We start from the raw sequence: 22,507 nt of genomic DNA on the forward strand, positions 1-22,507 counted from the left end.
TTCAGGGGGAGCGAGCCTCTGCCAGGATGAAAGGGATGGGCCGGTGCAGGCGGGACACCTCAGGATGAGGATTGGGGAGGACAATGTAAAGCAACGAAGGGCAGACACAGAGGATGAGGGGAGGAGAAAAAGACAAATAAGGAAGACAGAGGTGGATAAAAGGACGGAGGGGGGGGCATGCCACTTCATCCATCTCTGACATCATCAAGCCTCTATTCCCGTTCCTCCATAATCACTCTCTCCCAGGCTCCTCGTGATGTTAGCTGGAGTTCTTCCTTTTTCACGGACACAGTCGCAGTGAATCACCGTCACTGTGGGTCACCTCCACCTCCCGTCCGCTCAGCTTTGTTACGCTGCGACCAGGGAGCAGGGAGGGTGACAGGCGGCCTCCGACGCTGTCAGAGTGGAGAGGAGGTGAACAGGAAGCAGTGAGAGTTTTAATGTCAGAGAGTTGACTGTGCACGCACACGCAGGCAGGACGACGTCACTGACCACACCGCACCACAAGCTCTTCGGGCTAGACCGGGCAGTGTTCAAGGATTTTGAACAGGAACACTAAATATTTAGAGTCCCCACCACCACCCCAAACAGCACCGCAACAGCGAGTCCAGTGTTGAGCAGCTGGCAATGGAGGGTTCGGCCCATTAGTCCTGGTCCACGATATAATACTACCTGACATTTCCCGGGAGAGGGTGAACAACCCAAGACAGAATGTGCATTGCAGTTGAGATGGAAATTATTCTATAAAGACAGGAAGCAGATCTGATGGAATTAGTGTTGCGGGGGGAGGGGTCAAATGTGGAAATAAAACTGACTTTTATATATATATATATATATATTCGCATTTCATCAAGTATAGGGATATTACGAAACAAACGCTCTATGTGGTAGCAGCACCCAACAAATCCAACAAAGCACCCAGACACCAGATACATACAAATCTCACCGAGCAAAGGAAAGGAGCTTTAAATTGGTAAACAAAACAGCAGCGCACACAAACACACACACACACACACACACACACACACACACACAAACACACTCCCTGAGGAGAACAATTCCAGTCGTGAACTAAGGGATTGGGAGCTCTAAACCATGGGGGATATAATATGGGATCTCTGGGCAGATGGGCTTCTTAGCATTACTACCATCCCAGATTCATGTGCTTAACCCAAAATGTCCTCATTTTCTGACACAGGAAGGTCAGCATGATTAAACCCCCAATCTGGAAGGTAAGGCTGTAGCACAACCGGGTCATACTCATTAGGCACCAATAGGACAGTAACTGACTGAAAATGCAGTGGGACAATGGACCGGTCCAGTTCTTCGTTTTCCGCTTTGTTAAATGGTTTCGCTTCATTGTGACCTAATGAATGTGACCCAATGTGCTTGATGGCACACATCGACCTGAAGGCTAACTGGCATCAATAGATTACGGCGTCTTCAGTCATGTGATCGGAGTCTGTGGCTGTTAAAGAAGGGCGCATCTCAATTTTCTTAACAAAGGGGCTCCTTTCCTAGACTATATTCCACAAAGCAATAAAACAAACCCAGTCAGGACAGGCAGGCCGAGTACGGCAGTCATCGACTGATATTTGACCAACTATATTTATCATTCTACCTTCAACTGGAGAACGATTCTAGAACACTTCCACACACTGCCGGTGGACATGCCACACCAGGCTACGCGCTAGCTTTTCCAGCTAACACGCTGTAATTGTAACAGGCTTAACGTTCTTCTTGATTTTGCTAGCCTACCACGCCAACCTCCAACTGTTGGCTTCTGCTTTCTGTCAGTCAGTCAGTTGGATCAAACGATCCTTCCTCTGCCAAAGAGATACATCTGACACAGCGTAGCTGTAGCTAGTAGACCTAATAGCATGCGGTGACATTATCTAATAAATGGTTAATGTCATTCATGTGGTGTTATTTCCAGTGGACATACGATGCCCATGGGAAATGTGCTTAGTCTTGTTCGGGTATTCTCATCACAGTAGAGGGGGGGGGGGGGGGTGGAAAGGAATTTATTCAAAAAACAAGATGCACCTTAAGTGATTGGAGAGCAGACAGCAGTGACACCTAAACACAGGTGATTTCTTTTGCATAAGCATTTGTAATGATTAAAATACACCCCCCCCCCCCCCCCCCCCCCACCGTCTCACTAACGCTGAGATTGCCTTATCACAGCGTACTCATGCCACTGACAGCTCATCACCGCTCATTTGCATGCTCTACTAGGAGCGCATGAATTAGACACATCTTACTGAAGATCCAACCTGGGATCCAACAGGCTCCCCACATGTCAACGATGCCGCTGGTAAAACCAAATAGTTCCTGATTCAAACGTGAATCATGTCTTTCACAGGATTTCTATTGTCGTTGTTGCTCGATCTAGACACAGAGGAATTAGAAAGGGGAGATGGGAGCGAGTGCTCTATGTACTGGGAGCGTTACCACTGGAGCTTCCGGGCACTGCAGCCTATTCACATTCTGACCACACCGCCAATGTGACTGGGTGATATAGCCATAAGCGTGATAATGTAATCGTTGATGGCGTTCTAGCAAGTCAAGGACGTGATCTCTCCTCTCCAATGGATCTCTATAAATCTGCATCATTATGTCACAGAGACAAGAGACAAATCCACCCCCGCGTGTATCAAACAGAGGTGAGCCAGGAGACGACACTGTGATTGATATAGAACAAAAACGTTTTTTAGGCTGAGTCATGATGAACGAAACAAAAACGCAACGCGGCTACCAAGAGTAACCCCACTTTAGTTCTCTCTCCATCTTGTTGCTATGAACGTAGCTTTTTTTCTCCCTCTAACCTTTCTTTGTCATTCTCTTTCTCCGATGTATTCTGCTGTCTCAGTCTTCCTGTCGAACTTTGCTCTCTCTCTCCACAGATTTGTGTGCTTTCTTTCCCTAATATTTTTCCAGTGTCCTTTCTCCCTTTCCCTCCCTCATGCTTACAGAAAAAAATCCTTATGATGCAAAATTACATACTGTCCCCTTTAAGTGACTAATGTCACCCCCATAATGTCAATGATATGTTATCTACCAAAGAGGCAGTTGAGATAATGGTTTGCACTTTGACGGACAGTAGCACATATGTCCCCGATCACCTCCGGGTTTCAGTCTAGCCATTAATCTGAGGCATCGGGAGCTTTAACAGTGAATTACACTTGAGCAACCGCCTCAGCTCAGTCTCCATGCCTCGTCTGTCCCATAACCAGTGCCAGCCAACCCTCACCATTCACTCACACACACACACATACACACACACACACACTCTAAAGAAGCTGGAAATCTGCTCTCCACTCTACACCGCATGTGCAAAAGAAAAAAATGAAAAGCTAATGGACTATGACCAGAAATTCACACGTTGCTATTTCCAGCTGCCGCTAGAAATTAAGCGATCTAAAAGCACTGCACCAAATGTGAAATTCATGATTTAGGTTTCAGTAGGCAGCAGAAAGCAGAGCCAAGCCACCCTGTCATAACCGGATGAACGCGTCTTGCATTTGAAGTGAGGGAAAGCTAGAGGAGGGGGAGAGGGAGAGCCAGCAAAGTGTAATGTTCACACCAGAATCTGCAACATCAGTGTATTGGCTTGCTTGACTATCTAATGGAACCAATCCAACCATACACAGTACACAGAGGAACAAGAACGCTCAACACTCTGTGCAAGAAGCCCCACAAAACACACACACACACAACAGACTGAGGTTTCAGAGGCATACTGTATATACCAGGTGAATAACCCTGAATCCATGGAATTTCAACACCACCCCCATGTTCTTAGTCCAATTACTGTGTCATGAACACTCAATCATTTGAACTGGTCACCCAAACTCTGGTCAGATTTTTTTTTTGTCCCTCCCTTTCTGCCCCTCATCAAAATGTTGTCCTTCACACAGTGACACCCCCAGAATGGCTAAGATACACGGTGTTCTCTCACTAGACCAGGAGACCAGAGCGTTTCACCTTCACATAGAATGGAACGATTATCGATGGACAACCAGAAGGCTATGCAGCACGTCTGCTCAACACTTGACCTGGAGGACTGACCCATTTGAGGGCTTGCTGAGGTTTGCCAACCATTACATTTGCAACGACAACGTTCTTCTAATCTTTGTTCGCTAGGCTTTAATGTTTAAACATGCCCATAAGGCCTAGTCTTTTGTAGGCATTTCACTACAGATGTATCCTTTTTCATCTAAATTTCACTCTGCATGAATGAAAAGGCCCTGCATCTTTACAAACAATGAACAACTCCTCTCTTGCTCTCCTCAGCTGGCACAAGTGCGGAAGGCCACACAAGGAGGGAACGAGTGGAGAATGGTGTGTGAGTGGCCGTCGCTGACAATTAGGCCATTACCGGCTTATAGACACTCTGACACACACACATATTCAGCAATACACCACACGGCCCCGCTCAAACACACGCTGCTCTGGGACATGAGGGTCCAGGCCCTGGCAAGCAATAGGGGCCATTGATCCGAGAGGCGGCCCTACACTAACAGAGTCTGTGGCAGCCAGCGGGAAGCCATCGGGGGCACAGCTAATGTAACATACGCCCGCTCTCTCCTTCCTGAGATGGCTGCCATTGGCACAGGTTCAGCCACTTCAGTGGAACAAGGGAGCCAGGCGAGAAGGGAAGGAAGATGGGGTTGGTGAGGGAGTGGGGAGCGGATGGGTGGATGGGCTGCAGCCAAAGCAGAAGACCATGCGGACGGCCAGATGGCGCGTGTGAGTGTGTGTCCTTTTTATGCAGACTTGAGCTAGTATGAGTAAACGTTATTCAGTCCGTCTTTACCCAGTTGGTGCATTACGTCTGAGAACCATATGCTTCTCGGAGCTTGGTGGGGTTGTGGTTGTCTTATGGTTATTTTAGATAGAACCTTCCGGCAATGTTTCTCTGAATGGTTCCGGATTGTTTTGTGGATTTGGAAGATTCTCAGCACATTTACAGAACTTCACAAAATAATGTTGTTATCTTATGGGTACTTCAACATGGTTGGAATTTCCTACAGGTTTTCTAGTGGTTTTGTTTAAAGTAACACACGCCATCTATTTTCGTTTCAGCATATTGTTCTATTTTAAATCATGTGCTGACAAATTTTATATATGTGCCAAGCATTGGCTAAGGCTGAATAAATTGATGCAGTTCAATGCATGATTCATAACTCACCAATTAATTGCTTAGTAGTGAAATATGTAATTCAAGGACTGTTACATAATTTGCCTCCATCCATTCAGTATTATGCACAGGCAGTTTAAATTATTCAATATGTTTGCTAAAAAACTTTAAAAAAAACATGGCTAGAACTTAAATATAGTTTATCGACAAGGCCACTAATCGCCTCTTTAATTGGGATTGCGAGGATTGATTGTTGTAAATTCACTAAGCTTGCATTGACTTAACAGGTGCCGCGGTCAGACAGGAGAGATTATGTTACAACGCGGATTGCGCGTAGGCTGGGGAAGAAGCAAGCATGAAGTACGAGTGAAATTCTGCCACGGATAAATAACTTCCCCTCCATATTAATTTTTTTATTCACCTCGCTCTGGCTAATTTACGTGTTGTTGGTGGACACGAGTGAGCAAGAGAGCCTGGATCTTACCTGTCATGGTTACTGGATCTGGACTGGTATTTTCCCAAATGTAAGCATTACATGCCGTAGCCTACTAACGCATTTGCAGTTAAACATTAATCAGATTTGTGTGCCTAGCTTATGCATTTGTAATTATGTGATATGCGCTTTTGTTACGGCCTGTTGCAGCGAATTATATGGCTAATTTGCATATTGGGCTGATTGTCAATGGTACACAGGTCTGTGTAGTGTTCAAGACTGACACTATTTTTAAGAACTCTCGCTAATGCCTTACTCTGCGTCATTCCCCAACCTTCTATGAAAATATACAAACTTGAATCTATGAAAACGACTACATCCATGAAATCGCTTGTCAGAAAATGACCAAAAGGGCTTCACGCAGGGGCGTACTTTAATGGGACAATTAAAGCCAATCGTACTGGCGACAAAAAAAAAAAGAGAAAAGATGATCGCAAGTGGAATATAATTATATTATGAAGTTCGTTATTGTTTATTTGCTATATACTATGTAGTTAAAACTGTACGTAAGTTAACATTGAAGTGACGAACATGTGCATTAGAAGAGAAGAAAACACAAATTGTGAAATTAAGTATAATATGTGACCTTGACAAAATGATTTAGTAAAGTTGCAGCATGAAGAGCGAGACTGACCAAAAGTTATTATGAAAGCAACCATAGCAACATAATTTCCAGTGAGACGGGGAAGATCGTGACCGCAGTTACAGCAAGGCCCCGTAACAGGCACGAATTGTTCTAGCCCTGGTACATGAAACAAATTGGTAAATTAAACTTCCCTTTTCTGAAAATAGTATTGAAAATGAGATTGTTGTTAAAATGCTGGGAGTTCCACTTTAATTGTGTTCAGGTGTGTTGGCAACTAATTAGCCACACTTGCTTTTGTTTCTGTTTCCATCGGGCCTGTTAAAATACAGGTGCTGGTCATAAAATTAGAATATCATCAAAAAGTTGCTTTATTTCAGTAATTCCATTCAAAAAGTGAAACTTGTATATTATATTCATTCATTACACACAGACTGATATATTTCAAATGTTTATTTCTTTTAATTGTGATGATTATAACTGACAACTAATCCCAAATTCAGTATCTCAGAAAATTAGAATATTACTTAAGACCAATACAAAAAAAATATTTTTAGAAATGTTGGCCAACTGAAAAGTATGAACATCTTCCTCTTCACAATACCCCATAGATTTTCTATAGGGTTAAGGTCAGGCGAGTTTGCTGGCAAATTAAGAACAGGGATACCATGGTCCTTAAACCAGGTACTGGTAGCTTTGGCACTGTGTGAAATCTGCATTTCCATAAAGTTGGTCAGCAGCAGGAAGCATGAACTGCTCTAAAACTTCCTGCTAGACGGCTGCGTTTACCTTGGACCTCAGAAAACACAGTGGATCAACACCAGCAGATGACATGGCACCCCAAACCATCACTGACTGTGGAAACTTTACACTGGACTTCAAGCAACGTGGATTCTGTGCCTCTCATCTCTTCCTCCAGACTCTGGGACCTTGATTTCCAAAGGAAATGCAAAATGTACCTTCATCAGAGAACAGAAATCAGCAGCAGTCCAGTCCTTTTTGTCTTTAGCCCAGGTGAGACGCTTCTGTTGCTGTGTCTTGTTCAAGAGTGGCTTGACACAAGGAATGCGACAGCTGAAACCCATGTCTTGCATACGTCTGTGCGTGGTGGTTCTTGAAGCACTGAATCTCCTCCACATTTTTGAATGGGTTTTGTTTTACAATCCTCTCCAGGGTGTGGTTATCCCTATTGCTTGTACACTTTTTTCTACCACATCCTTTCCTTCCCTTCGCCTCTCTATAATGTGCTTGGACACAGAGCTCTGTTAACAGCCAGCCTCTTTAGCAATGACCTTTTGTGTCTTGCCCTCCTTGTGCAAGGTGTCAATGGTAGTCTTTTGGACAGCTATCAAGTCAGCAGTCTTCCCCATGATTGTGTTGCCTACAGAACTAGACTGAGAGAACATTTAAAGGCCTTTGCAGGTGTTTTGGGTTAATTAGCTGGTTAGAGTGTGGCACCAGGTGTCTTCAATATTGAACCTTTTCACAATATTCTAATTTTCTGAGATACTGAATTTGGGTTTTTCATTAGTTGTCAGTTATAATCATCAAAATTAAAAGAAATAAACACTTGAAATATATCAGTCTGTGTGGAATGAATGTATACATTATACAAGTTTCACTTTTTGAATGGAATTACTGAAATCAACTTTCTGATGATATTCAAATTTTATGACCAGCACCTGTATAATCACAGTTTTTCTTAGTTTCTTTCGGTACTATTACCACAAGTATGTGATAATATTTCACCACTATTATTACCAAAAACACAATGTTTCACAGTGAAATACACGACATTGCTAATAAAGTACATGCATAACTTTTAATTTTGTTCTATATTATTATTAATTGTACTATCATTATGCTCATTGTTCCCCGTTTTGGTGAATAAACACTCAACCATTTGGTGAATAAACTATATATTTTTTTTATTGTTTTGCCTATTTGCAGATTTAAGAATCACCACCCTAAGGCCATAGATTTGGATGTAACCTCAGTGGGATTCAAACCCACAACCTTGCTGTTGGTAGTGTAAGCCATGAAAGACCACTGCATTGCTCATTTACAATAGGATACTGTCAAACACAGGAAATGATTGCCATCCATAGTACTAAGTACTCCTGGTAACCATATAGACCATGTGACCATGTCTGGCAAGGGTCAAAACTATTGTACAGCAAAGATGTCGGCTCAGTATCGTCGGCCAATGAGCAGCTGTCCATGTGCCTGAACAACGCGGGAGAAACATCCATGTTCAGACACATCCGAAGGTGGGGTGGTACAACATTACTGACACTAAACTACACTGGCCCCATAATCTCCTATTCATCATGGAGGTAGAAGGTCTATGAGCACCATCCTCTTTAGCATGTCACCCTCAGCCAATGGATAAGCCACGTCATGACATCACCGGTGACCAATGTCAGGTTTGGATTCACTATGCCAAAATAATTTCCCCGCGGGGTGGGAAAAAACATTCATGGTGATGCATGCAAGAAGTCATGGCCATATGCTGAAGACAGAATTCACACAAATTAGTGTAGTGTGTGCTTAACATTGACATTTGTTATAGCATTTATTGAAGTTGATTAGACAAAAATAAAAGTTTTTTTTGCATCAAGAAGAAGTCTGAATTGATCACACTTTTGATTATGGGATAGGAATTGTGGACAAGTTTTCATTCCGTTGTGATGTGTAGTGTGCAATTACAGTTTTGCCTAATTTAAACTGTAACAGATTACCTTCAGCACTTCAAAGGCTGATTTTGAAACACGTGTCCTACATTGTTTGGTCTGGGACTGCCTGATAATTACATTGACTAAACTGAGAGAATTGTGCGTTTTATGTTTTGATGACTTCACCAATGTTCTCATTGAACCACCATGAGATACTTTTGATAATGGCACCAAGGCAACTAAAAAAAACTATAAATGAACACCTTTGTAAGCGCTGGCTGAGTTGCTGTACTACCTCTCTTTGTCCTAATGGATTAATGCAAGGGATGGATGAAAGGTCCTAGTTTCTCCCTGATGCTGTGTCAAAATTAGAAGAATTGTGTTTGTACTACTAATGCCTAATGAAAGCAGTAGCTTGTGAAATTACAGATAGGAATGTGTCCTATCTCTATTGGCAATTCAAAAACGTTAACCTAACATAAGCTTGCAGTGTTATAAGTATCACTGAAACATTCAGTGCAGTATTTCAGAATGTCATCTAAGAAATCTCAAAAACATTTAATTTCCATTATTAGAGATATTATAAAACGTCCTAGGGAAATTTTTAAGAATGTATATACCATAGTAACGCATTCTTGGATATTCCCTGCAACCTAAAAAAGATACACTCCCTGAACTGGTGGCCTTTTCACATTTGTTTAAAAACATGCCGTTTTACTGGCCAGGGAACTTATGGCTTTGTTCCCAGAACCAATGGGAAAACAAGAATGTAAATCGCCCCTCCTTCCAAGGAACCACATACTGGCTGCTTAGGTAGAGTACATGCATTCATCTCAGTTTGAGGGAGGAAGACCAGCAGAGGAGAGGCACCAGTGGCAGTATGAGCATTTCAGCCTTTCCCCCAGAGTTTATGTGATGGGCTCCAAGCTACGCCATATTGCAGCAAGCCTGAATGGAGAAACAAAAACAAACAGGGGGCCAGATAGCTCACCACATCCCAACCAGAAGATCAAGAAGCAGCAGAGACACGAGTTGATAATGATTGATAAGGAAAGGGACACAAAAGGGAGACATGGGTATAGCGATAGGCTGATACACAAAGTGGGAAAGAAAGAAAAAGTGATAGCTACCAGACGCAGAACCCTCAAAAAAGAGGGACATATAGAAAAAAGGGAGAACGAGATGGACAGGAAGATAGCAAGCGGAAGAATCTACCACTCAAGGAGCCACTTCTTCAGATCATACGCTCCCTCTAAGAATTTCCAGACAAGTGAGCACCGGGCTGAGAAAATATCACCGCAGGCATTTGGTGTTAAAATCTACAAAAGCAGCCTCACATATGTGCCCTAGAGCTGGGAACTTTCTCCAGGAGTTTTTCATCCCTCATGAATGTTGCTGTGTCGACGGGCATCGACTCCCACTCTGTCAACTAGTCTGGTTTTTCTGGCCCTTTCCATCAGGGGTTCCAGGTACTCGCCATGACCGAAAGTTAAGGAACTTAACACACACTTTGGTGAACGTGTGTTCACAAAACTTTGAGTTTAGGTGAAGTCATCTACACTACACACAAATGTTCCTATGAGACCCCTAGCAAAGTATGTGGTGGCACACCTGTATACATGTATGGGCTTAGAAGAAAGGGAGATATGAAATCTTGTTTCATTAGGCATAAACGTGTGAAATGAACAATCTAATGCGCATGAAAATAATTTGTTTAGAGAGTTGGTGAAGATGGTAACATGTTTATAGGGAGATGATTCCAGCCTCATCTCAAGTGTCTTCCATGCTGTTAAGTACTGATAGAAATAACAACCGTTCGCAGATCAGTAGAACCGAGGACAGACCTCTGACGATATTCTCATCCACCCTGCCTGAAATGTCATCGCCAGGCTGTTCGTTATTGGACCTGGACTCACTGTATGTTGTACACACTCATTCACACGCACACCAGAACTCTGTCCCCGGAATGATGAGCAATTTGACGCGTCCCTTTCCTTCCCCATGCCCACCGCTAACAGATCTGTATTCACAGCTCCTGGCGGCTACCAGCACAGTACGCCATCTTGTCTTGTTAGGATCAAAGCGCTAAGTGAGTGTAATAATGCTGCGCCATGTTGGCTGTCTTTCATGTATCACTGCTTTGTCATTAAAGTCTACATTATCGTTTTCTCCCCTCTCTTACTATTTTTTACTCTCCTTTCCTCACCCTCTCTGCATCTTTCCTCTCCCCCTCATTTCCTCCCCCTCTCTTTCTGTTCCTCTCCCTTTGTGGCACAATTAATAATATTCTGAACCTGTCAAGAGGGCTTCGGCCCGGCAAGAACTGATGGATTGATGCGAATACAGCAGTGTTTCCCAATCCTGGTCCTCGGGACCCAAAGGGGTGCAGGTTTTTGTTTTTGCCCTAGCACTCACACGCCTGTTTCAAATGTTACCCTACAACTCACACACTTGACTGACCTAATCAACCTATCGTCAAGCCTTTAGTTTGAATCAAGTGTGTGAGTGCTAGGGCACAAAACAAAAACCAGTCAGACTACAGGTATGTTTTCACCGTGCAGAATTGTTCAGGATTAAAAGCAGGGCTTGAAGATGTACGGCAGTGGCATCGTTAGGCCTGGGTGTCCGAAGTTATAGCCCTGGATCTTTTATGAATAGCCCCGGATTTCAAATTGACCAAAGAAATAATAATAAAGAAATAGCCCCTGATCCGTGCATCTATAATTCCAATCGCACATTATGACAATGTATACATGCACACTGTTAGCATCAACATCGAAACTTCCTTTTAACATGTGTATTCAAAACCCTGTTCTGTCTAAATGTCACGTGGCAACCCTGGTCTTGGCAAACAGCTTACACATTTATTGTGGGTAGGCTACGCTACATGATGATTATGATTAGGATAAGAGCAAGATTATTTTTATTTGTGAAATGGCAGCCCTCATTCTAAATCCTCACGTCACCAGAGAAAGGCCCTGGGTAGTCTTTGGATGGGCGTGTCAGGCTCATCACTGTGCTCTTTCACCACGGCGCGAAAGTTCACGACGACATATTTCACTAGTGGGACAACCACAGAAATCCTTAGATTTGATGATGATCTGTTTCCACCACGAATGTCTTGCATAATTAGTTTCACAGACTTAAAAACATACCACCATGTGGATGTTTTTTTAAACTGTGCCAACACATCCTGTTTCCCTCAGCCTGGATCTTAATTGTTTTTATGCGTCAAGTAATTAATCAGCATTAAATGGTTGGAGGGAAATTACGCACCATGCAACCTTGACACAGAAATTGCATTACCAGTTTGTAATTGTCATTGAAAATGTTGCTTTCTCGCTGCACTAAAGTTAACACTAAAGTTTACACTAAAGTTAAACATTGGCATGTTCAATTTTGTGTTGATGCTAATGTCTTTCCTGGATGATGGTCTCTAGGTATTATACCTTAACAGCAATCTAGACATGATGCATAATTGTCGATGCACTCCACCGAACAGACGGAGGTCTGGTGCTGGTTGGTCTTTTTTTATAAACTATTTTCTAGGAAAATGCGATTTATTGTCAGGTGCCAGTTTAAAAGGCATTTTCTTGGCTTAAGTATTAGGTTCAGCGGGAAAAGTTACAATTGAGGTTTAGGGTTAGAAGTAGGGTTAAGGTTAGGCATTAAGTTGGGTTAAGAGTTTGGTTTAAGTCTAGATTTCAGCCTAAAGTTAACCTGTTACTGCAGTTGGCTAAGTCACACAGTGTTTTTCTGTTCCCTGTTGTGATTATTTAGAAATAGGTCAGTGGGTTATTAGTACCCTTTAGTGCCAGTCCAAAATGTAGACATAAAATGGGGCAGATATCTTTGGAGATGAAGATATGAGGCAAAAACAGTGCCCCCTAGAGGTCCTTATGACAGGTCTTTAAAAACAAATGTTTAATAATGAACCAGAACAAACGCAAGTGAACTGCTAAAACCCTACTAAATGATTTTGTCTTTAAAGGCAGATTGGAGTAAGATATCGGCTCATTGTTTTGGCTACCTGTTGCCAAGATGTTTGGAAATCATAAGCAGGGACTATTGGCCCACTGATGCCCATTACACATTAAGGACCAACATAATAGTGAAATGTTGAGGAACATAATAGTGATTCCTTAAGTACCAATGTGGTAGTGAAATGTTAAGGAACAACATTGTACAGTGTTAAGAAGCAACATGGCACTGGCCATCATGCCATCATGTTTTACAGATTCGTTGTACATGCAGTTGCGTCCACAGGCTTTACCATCCTACACATTTCCAATGGCGTTACAAACCTAGGCATCACCATCTCTTGGATGTGATCGAAGTCAAAACACAACCCGTAACTATCCAATGAATCTAGAAATGTTGCAGCTAAACTAAAATATTTACACAAGAATCAATGTTTCTGACATATTGATGCAACACTTGGCCGTTTTAAATTGGGAGTTTTTTCTTTTTTTTTCTGTAGCCCTTTAAACTGCCGCCGGGAATAAAATTGCTGAAACGGACGGTCAGTTTGAAAACTGATGGCAGGTCGGTGACTGTTGGAGCACACAGTTACAATGGGTGGGTTAAAGCAGTGAAAACGAAAACACAGTAAAGATATGGTGGAAAATCCCTCAACTTGTTTTTTTTTTTTGTGAGATTGAGCTTTACGGACCAATGTCACCAGGAAGATCCACGTTACATTTTGAGGAGTTTCATGGATGCCCTAAAGGAGCATATTGATTTTTTGTTCTGTACTTTGTGACTACAAAAAAAGTAGCAAGCGTATGTTTTCTGTCCAAATCTTTGAAGCAGAGCTCCAATCAAAAGGTTTAGTTTCATAATTTACTGAAGGGAGGCAGGTCCAACTTCGAGGTGTCTTTGAGTAATGTACCTCCTTCCCAAACCAAACAAATACTGTAGTATAACACACTGAGCATGCATTTTCTATTGGTATAATAATACAATTACAACAGATTCAAAGCTGTCGTTGCTTGGGCCTATAGTCCATATAACCTAGCAGCCTGTGATCTCTGTGGGCCTTGGCCTGTTTTTCAGGAAGCCTTTGTCATGATATACCCTGCATAACCATGCATTAACACCGCAGCAACACAACTCTAGGCATTTATTTCGGCTACTCTCGCAGGCTTGTGCAGCCTTACAATAGTTCCAGCATTCAAACAGTGCCCTGTGCCCCAGCAATTTGATGAATGGAACGAGACATTTTGTTATAAAAAAAAAAAAAGACTAAAAGTGGAATGACATTTGGCCACTGTCATTAAGACCGCCACGGTTGAATTGATGTGCCCACTGCTGTACACGTCTCCGTCTCGGGCCAATTTCAGCTTCTGCCCTAGCAACATTTTTGTGATCTCATCAAACCCCGGTGCATTTTGGGGGGTTTACTACCGTTCAAGTCAAGTCAATCATCTTCAAATGGATGACGGGCGGTGGTGTTAAAAAATAGTGCTTCAGATTAAAGCACTGACCGGTTTTGTGTCATGCCACTAAAGGTATGACAACGGAAAGGTTGCTGGTAAACAACAGATGTCTTTCCCATTCAAAACAGTTCAGTATGCACCATGTGTATTTAGACTGGGCTCTGACAGGACGCATGACGATTATGTTCAGTGCACTAAGATGTGATGCCATAACATTTGCATAAACACACTTATATGGGCTGGAGTGTTGGTGGTGAGGACTGTTTTCGTAGTGGATTACTAGTGATGGCTAGACGTCCTGAAAAGTCCCATGCAAGTACTGTAAACCAATTCCGGCCCTCACTTTTAGAAAAGCTATGTTTGGCTTAGTGTTTAGGAATAGGGTTAGGATTAGCAGGGTGTGTGTGTGCATGCAAAGACAGGTCTATGGTGTATGTAGGTATATAAGGACTAGATCTCTTAGCTGTGGTTTATTGACAATACACCACACCCACTCATGTCTTACTGCTTAAATATACTTTAAATAACACACAATCAGGAATAAATGGGAAAGGTCTTTAGGTCTGAATGTGTGGACGTAAGTAAATATGTTCAAAGTTCAATACACTTATATTCTTGTTCTAAGTTGTTATGGCAAATGCCTTTTTGCCAAATAACAGTGGTTAGTCCGGTATGTTTGTTGATTAACACAAAACGGAACACCACTGGTTGCCACTGATAATGATTAGACACTTTAGGCAATATGTCATTACTTTATGTGAATGTGATGATTATCTATATGTGCCCAATTGCTGTCTGTGCTGTTTGTGATTTGTTGATCGTCATAGTCACTGATGCTACATTTCTTAGTGAATCCCAGCTTGGAGGGGTATAGCTAACAGTACACATAGCAAGCTGGAGGATGAGTTTCTAGAGCGACCTCTAAATAGCATGTTATAGTTGTATACAAACAATATAAATTATGTTAAACAAACAATCAGCTCTTCACCTGATTCATGTGTGTAGCCAGCTACCTCGGTAACGTTACCCGTGCAATCACAGCATCTATTGAGCATACTCACTCTGCTTTTCTAGCGAGTCCTATGGAGCGGCACAGAGTCGTAGGTGTTTGTGGGACCAGAGACTTGCAGCACGCCGAGCTTTTCTTGTCCTCCTCCGCGAATTCGGGGCTGCTCTGGCTGGCTTTGGGAGACGGGGGGGAGGTGGGCACCAGCTGCAGCTGCTGCGGATGGTGAACCGAAGGATGCGGAGGGGGAGGATGCTGAGGGGGTTGTGCCGACAGAGAAGCGACCTGCTGCGGCTGCTGGCTAGGATAAACCCCTGCTTTGTTGGCCGCGGTATGCTGGTGTAGGTGGACGGGCGGCTGAGGGCTTGCACTGCGGGGTGACGGGTGGTGATGGTGGGGGTGGTGGTAGGACTGATGCGGGTCCCGCAGCTGGCGGTTCTCTCCAATCAGGTCCTCCACCTTTCGCTCGAGCTCGTCGATTCGCAGACGCTGAGTCTGGATCAAGCTCTGCTGGTTCTGCACAATGGTCGTGAGTTCCTTTAAATACAACACGGCTTTCATTGGGTTATCCAGCAGGCTCTCCATACCGATTTTATTTTTCAGCACGTTTTGGTTTTGTCTTCGGCCTTTCTTGCCCGGATTCTCTCCTCGAGTGGTTTTGTCAAAGCGTTCCGTCCACCTACGTGCGTATCTGGGATGCTCTCTGCCAGATGGTTCTCTACGTGGAAGCTTCGGAATGGCTTCTTTCTCGTTTTCGTCCCCCTCTCTCTCTCTCTCTCTCTCTCTCTCATACACACACACACACACACACACACTTCTTTCGCACTCCCTTCCTCTCTCTCTCTCCCCGCGTATATTAGCTACGCTATGAGGATGCAAGAAATGGTGCTGATGCAAGGACTCAACATCCGAGGAGCTCTCGGATTGGAGGAGCAGGTAGTGGGCGGATGATGTCAACTCAGCAGCAACGGCGCGTGCCTGAAAATTGATCCCTGCACTGATATTTATTTTAATTATTTCCCGCTTCACTGTTTTGTGAAGTGCTTATTTAAAAAAATGATATTCATATAATACTGTGGTATACTATTATCCTGTGGTATGTCTAACTACAGTGTAACATAGAACTACCAATATACTTTTTACCCGTTTCTCACAAATGTTTTGCTTTTCAATTCTAGTTACAATTTTGCCTCTTTGCAGCAACTCCCAGGGAAGGGTAAAAGGTTGTGGCATGCTTTCTCTGATACAAGTCACACCAAGCAATTCTGCTTCTTTTCACTAACCTCTCAAACCAGGAAGTTAGTGGATTCAGCACATTAAAGGTCATGCTACCTCAACTAACGGTCTTAGCTTGCAGGCCTCCAACCTGACTAGGGCAGTCGCTTGAGTGCAATGAGCCAAGAAAAATCCCTCCCGACATTGCTCTTCCGCGCCTCGGGTGACGCTGTGCAATATGCTGTTCAATGCCTGGATGTCCACACTACACAGCAGCCCCATTAGGCTGTACTATTAAACAACTTAGGCATCAAAATTGATTTGCAGGAAATTAATTACATTTGCAAGTCACACGGGCATGACCACAAACATCAAGCAGATTACAGGGCATTTGAGAAGAACCTTAAAAGCAACTAGAGTGGGGAGAAAAATAATACAAGTCCTCCTCTGTCTGACCAGAAACCATTCAAGATTATACCAGACAGTAATCCTTGAGGACCACTGAAAGTATTAGAGAAAAATAATATCTTGGTTACCATTTCATTTTCTGCATTTTACTGGGTTTAGACATGATGGTATTTTATCCTCTTTTACTGCCACTGTCAATCCTTTTCTACAGTCAGCTCTTGATACAGGCTTTTGGACTTTGGTGAAGGTACAGAACCAGGGTATGACAGACAAACAAAGACCTGTAGTTGTGACTTGTGAACTGCATGCACCAATTCAATGTCATTTCTGATAACCATACAGAGTGTGAAGAAGAAGGTTTTGGTGTTTCATCCGCATACCACATATGCCCTTCTGATGAGTCAAACATTTATTTTTAGGTGCATTAAAACATTTCCAATTCAAGTAACCAAAAGAACATGGACACTAGATAAGGGGATGGATACCAGAGAGATTCTCAGAAATGCACTGGCTCTCTCCAGAACTCCCTTTGCTAGGGCCTGACATCAGCCACACAGCACTGCATCCTGACGCTGACCTGCGTCAGAGAGCAGGATTGATAGTGCTCTGTCCCCCCTAGTAGGGGCAATATACACCCAAGGGCAGTGATTTCTACTGTACCTCACCTTGCATATTGTATTGGCTGTCTTTTGGATGCTACATTAATAAACCAATGCCTGCCACGGCATCAGCCATTAAACAGGTGGTGGGGGGAAGTGAGTCTCTCCCTGTAGAGCATTCTGAGCACATTAAAAAGTCAATTAGGTGGTATTTCATGGTCCGCCATGTGAGTGTGGAGCCCGCTAAGTGAAGTTGTTCTGATTGTCTGATGCTGATGGTGTTTGCATCGGACACACAATGACATTATGTAACCGACTTTGTCCGAGAAGATTTGAACTGTGATTATTGTTGTGCTGTCGGCGTTATTGTGCCATGGAGATTGCCCTGATAAGTCATTTTGATGTTGGACGTGTTAAGCCTGAGGGGAACTTGCCGGTAATGCAGAAGGACCCAAAAAGGGTTGTATAAATCACTTTCTCACTTGGTGTGTGATTTCTTTAGTGCTGCAGTATGAATGTCTGGCGTTGTTGCTCTGTTTATTATGCAGGGTCATTGGAAACACTTTAGGATTCTTGACTCGCCTAAGTTTATTGGTATGATGACATTGCAAAGTTACAAATCAGCCATTAGTAATGTTTTGGCAGATCTGCAGAAAGTGCATAAAAACTCAACGATCTCACCATTTCCGTACAGCAATGTGGAATTACAGAAAATCCAAAGGGGCACAAGAGTCTCTCCACTTCCCAAACTAAAATGACAAATCATCCAGACAGATATTTTTTTCTGGGATGCAAAGAAATTCTTTTTCCAGTGGGCTCAATGATGCCCCTATGATATACTTTTTAGAAGCTGTGAAAAATACCTCAGCAATATGCCCTGATAGGCAACCTAATGTTGTAAAATACACTTTACTTTAATCAATCAAGTTTATTTTATGAGTCCCTTTTTACATCAGCAGTTGTCACAAAGTGGTTAAGCTGTCACCAAGGTTTACAAGCTAAATGTCAAAATTGAAAGAGCACTTTGATAAGAATCAGAATAGCATCAGATGTTCTTTGGAAGACACATATTAACATCGACAGTCTACAGTCTGCTGGGAGTAAAGTCACTGCATCGCAATTAGCTCTGCCATTAAGAGAGAAGGGTTCGAATCCTGCTTGTGAATTTGGAAGGACCTTAATCACAAATGTGATATCACGAAATTGGGGAGAATTATTTTGCGATTGATCCATTAGAGAACACACCGAGTTAAATAATAAATATTTTGTAGTAAAACACCTAGGTGGAATCATGGGCTAACCCAAGTACAGCCAGAGTCCTCCATTCCTAATGGCTGCAGCACTGCTTTGCAAAGGGAAAACAATTGCTCTTATAGCTGGCCAGCACTCCATGTCGTGGAGGAGACAAAATTGCAAAGGTTGATGAAAACTGAAATGGGACCTGTGGTGTGTTTTTTGGCACTGGATAAGATATAGCATGTAACCATGGCGACCTGACCTTATTATATGAAGGCTGAGGGATGTCTATTCTATGTCCAATGCTGACACCAATTACTTTCCGAAAGACTCAGGGACCTGCAAAGCCCAGACAGTGTGGGATGGACAGACGGTGTGGACAGTAGAATGACAGCAAGACACAGGAATGACAGGCCAAATATAACAAATGTCACTGGCTATAATACATGACATACTGTGGGAAGAACAAGTATTTGATACCCTGCCGGTTTTGCAGGTTTTCCTACTTACAAAGCATGTAGAGGTCTGTTATTTTTTATCATAGGTACACTTTGAGAGACGGAATCTAAAACAAAAATCCAGAAAATCACATTGTATGAATTTAAATGATTAAATTGCATTTTATTGCACGACATAAGTATTTGATCACCTACCAACCTGTAAGAATTCTGTCTCTCACAGACCAGTTAGTTTTTCTTTAAGAAGCCCTCCTGTTCTCCACTCATTACTTGTATTAACTGCACCTGTTTGAACTTGTTACCTGTATAAAAGACACCTGTCCACACATTCAATCAAACAGACTCCAACCTCTCCACAATGGCCAAGACCAGAGAGCTGTGTAAGCACATCAGGGATAATATTGTAGACCTGCACAAGGCTGGGATGGGCTACAGGACAATAGGCAAGCAGCTTGGTGAGAAGGCAACAACTGTTGGCGCAATTATTAGAAAATGGAAGAAGTTGAAGATGACTGTCAATCTCCCTTGGTCTGGGGCTCCATGCAAAATCTCACCTCGTGGGGCATCATTGATCATGAGGAAGGTGAAGGATCAGCCCAGAACTACACGGCAGGACCTGGTCAATGACCTGAAGAGAGCTGGGACCACAGTCTCAAAGAAAACCATTAGTAACACACTACGCCATCATGAATTAAAATCCTGCAGCGCACGCAAGGTCCCCCTGTTCAAGCCAGCGCATGTCCAGGCCCGTTTGAAGTTTGCCAATGACCATCTGGATGATCCAGAGGAGGAATGGGAGAAGGTCATATGGTCTGATGAGACAAAAGTAGAGCTTCTTGGTCTAAACTCCACTCGCCGTGTTTGGAGGAAGAAGAAGGATGAGTACAACCCCAAGAACACCATCCCAACTGTGAAGCATGGAGTTGGAAACATCATTCTTTGGGGATGCTTTTCTGCAAAGGGGAGAGGACGACTGCACCATATTGAGGGGAGGATGGATGGGGCCATGTATTGCGAGATCTTGGCCAACAACCTCCTTCCCTCAGTAAGATGGGTCATTGCTGGGCCTTCCAGCATGACAACGACCCGAAACACACAGCCAGGGTAACTAAGGAGTGGCTCTGTAAGAAGCATCTTGTTTTAGATCCTGTAACTCACAGTTGAAGAGTACCTATGATAAAAATGACATACTTCTACACGCTTTGTAAATGGGACAACCTGCATAATCGGCCATGTATCAAATACTTGTTCTTCCCACTGTATATCTTCTACAACCCTGATTCACCTCTTAGAGCAGTGGGCCTTAAATGTGAGTTTTAGTGCTCATAAGCTTTTTGATGAATGTGACAAAACTTAGTCTCTTGAACTTAACTCTAGGAGACCAATCTTCAAAGGTGATTAATTGAACTATTCAGTGATGAGTAATCTTTCTTGAGACCCGAAGACATGTGCTGCTATCCACATTAATGAAGCTAATGTCTTGAAAGTAGTTTGACTCAATGCCATACTTGAAATCAATTTGCTGCACACATCTTGTTATAGAAAAAAATTGTTCGGCTTCAAGCACTTTAGTTGAGAATGTTATATTGCCTTATGTTCTTGTTAACATATTGTAAAAATGAATGAGAAAATATTACAAAAGGTGCTTTTAAGGCTATATGAGCCTTAAAAGGCTCTACATATTCATATTCTCTACATATTCTGTATAATATCTTAAGAAAATCAAAAATGAAGAATAGATTCCACAGGTAATTCTCAGGATGATGTCTGAGCTGTCAAGGTTAATTGTATTTTTATTTTAATGAAACAAATGTCACTTACAGAACTTGTTAAGAAAACCTCTGTGTTTTGCCACTTACTCTTCTTTAAATATCCATGATCTACATGCAACTTTCTTCTCTATACATTTACACATTATGTAGACTATTAAAAACAAGCTCTAATGATGCGCTTCACGTGATGCAAGGATTGAAGACTTGAAGGAGACGTAATTATATATTATGAAATTTATTAGTTATTTGAAATAGGATACTTCCCAAATAGTTATTGTCAGTGTATTCAATGCTCTGTAGCTCCAGCATCTTCCCAGTGATTTTCTCTTGTGTATATCTGTCTGGTGGTTGTGTGGAATTGCCAGTCCCCAAAGAAATTGATCCCTTGAGAAAACTGAAATAAATGTAGGCATTATTTTTGAGCAATGGACAAATGTACAGTGCAAATAGCATTTGTTCACTTCGGTACTTATATCACAGGCATGATAAACTTTGAAAACATGAATTCCGAACAACATGTTGTATACTGCCAGGCCAGTTAGTTGTTTTCTTGCAAGCTGCTGAGGCTATCTAGAGTTGTAAATACATTGTTTCTGCTTTTTCCCTTGTAGTCCCTAGAGAGCAGTAATAACACAAAGTTTTAAAGCCAAATTTAAGTAACATTCCTGTTGACGTTTGGTTGACGGCACTTCCTTAAGACACAGTTTAGATTTCCTAGAGTTTAGACCTTGTTATTCAATGAGTTCTGTGACGAACCCCTTGGTTTTTGGAACGTTGATTGATTGCATCATTCTAATTCCACAAGCATAAAAAAGTCAGACTATATAAAACTGTGGAAAAAATTAAGAGACCACCTGTACCTTTTCCTTTCCTTTCCAAAAAAATTGGAAAGGAAGGTTTTGAGTAAGGAAGAGAAGGGTTAAAACTAGGAGACCACTGCAAATTGAACACTTCTGTTCCTCACTCAAAACCTTCCTTTTCAACTTTTATACATATATATGCAGTTTACACCAGTTTGTTTGACTATGTTTTTGTCCCAATATTCTAGTAGGGTTTGCTGTGCAATTGTGTGCCACTAGATTTATTGTTGTTTGGGGAAATTGTATATATCTGCTATTGCTGTATTATTCAGTGGCTTTGTCCGCGGTGGTAAAATCCAATTAGCTTATTAATGATGCATGCAGACAGGTTAGTGAGATGGTCTGAGGGAGACCTGGGGCAGAGTTTGCTCACCGAGCCTCTCCACAGCAGAATGACACAGGTCTGATTTAAAGCAGGGCATGTTTTTACAATACAAAAACATTCAAATTCAATAAACTCCAAACACTTGAGATTATAGCCTTGCCAACTACATAGCTGACTGGTTGTTTGATTTTTTTTTTTTTACACATAATCCCTAATTATGCTTCACTGTTTAATCCATAATAAAACGGAGAAGACCCTTGTCGTTTGTGACCCTGCAGCTACAGACCGTTTTGCTA

At 42.4% G+C, this 22,507-nt stretch overlaps 1 protein-coding gene across 4 annotated transcripts in view; it reads right to left on the reverse strand.

Moving 5' to 3' along the window:
• iqsec3a (IQ motif and Sec7 domain ArfGEF 3a) overlaps positions 1–16,140 on the reverse strand; it is a 104,507-nt gene extending 88,367 nt beyond the window's left edge. For 2 of the 4 annotated variants that reach the window (XR_003777857.2, XR_003777858.2), the window contains exon 1: positions 15,394–16,140. Coding sequence is in view for 2 of the 4 variants with exons in the window: in XM_029117028.2 (XP_028972861.2) it covers positions 15,394–15,923 (530 nt within the window). In the remaining 2 variants the exon portion in view is untranslated. The remainder of the gene's footprint in view (positions 1–15,393) is intronic. The other 2 variants (XM_029117028.2, XM_029117029.2) reach the window with 2 other exon arrangements.
• Positions 16,141–22,507: the final 6,367 nt, after the last annotated feature.

The sequence above is a fragment of the Esox lucius genome, chromosome 23, assembly GCF_011004845.1.
Source record: "Esox lucius isolate fEsoLuc1 chromosome 23, fEsoLuc1.pri, whole genome shotgun sequence".
Lineage (NCBI taxonomy): Eukaryota > Metazoa > Chordata > Actinopteri > Esociformes > Esocidae > Esox > Esox lucius.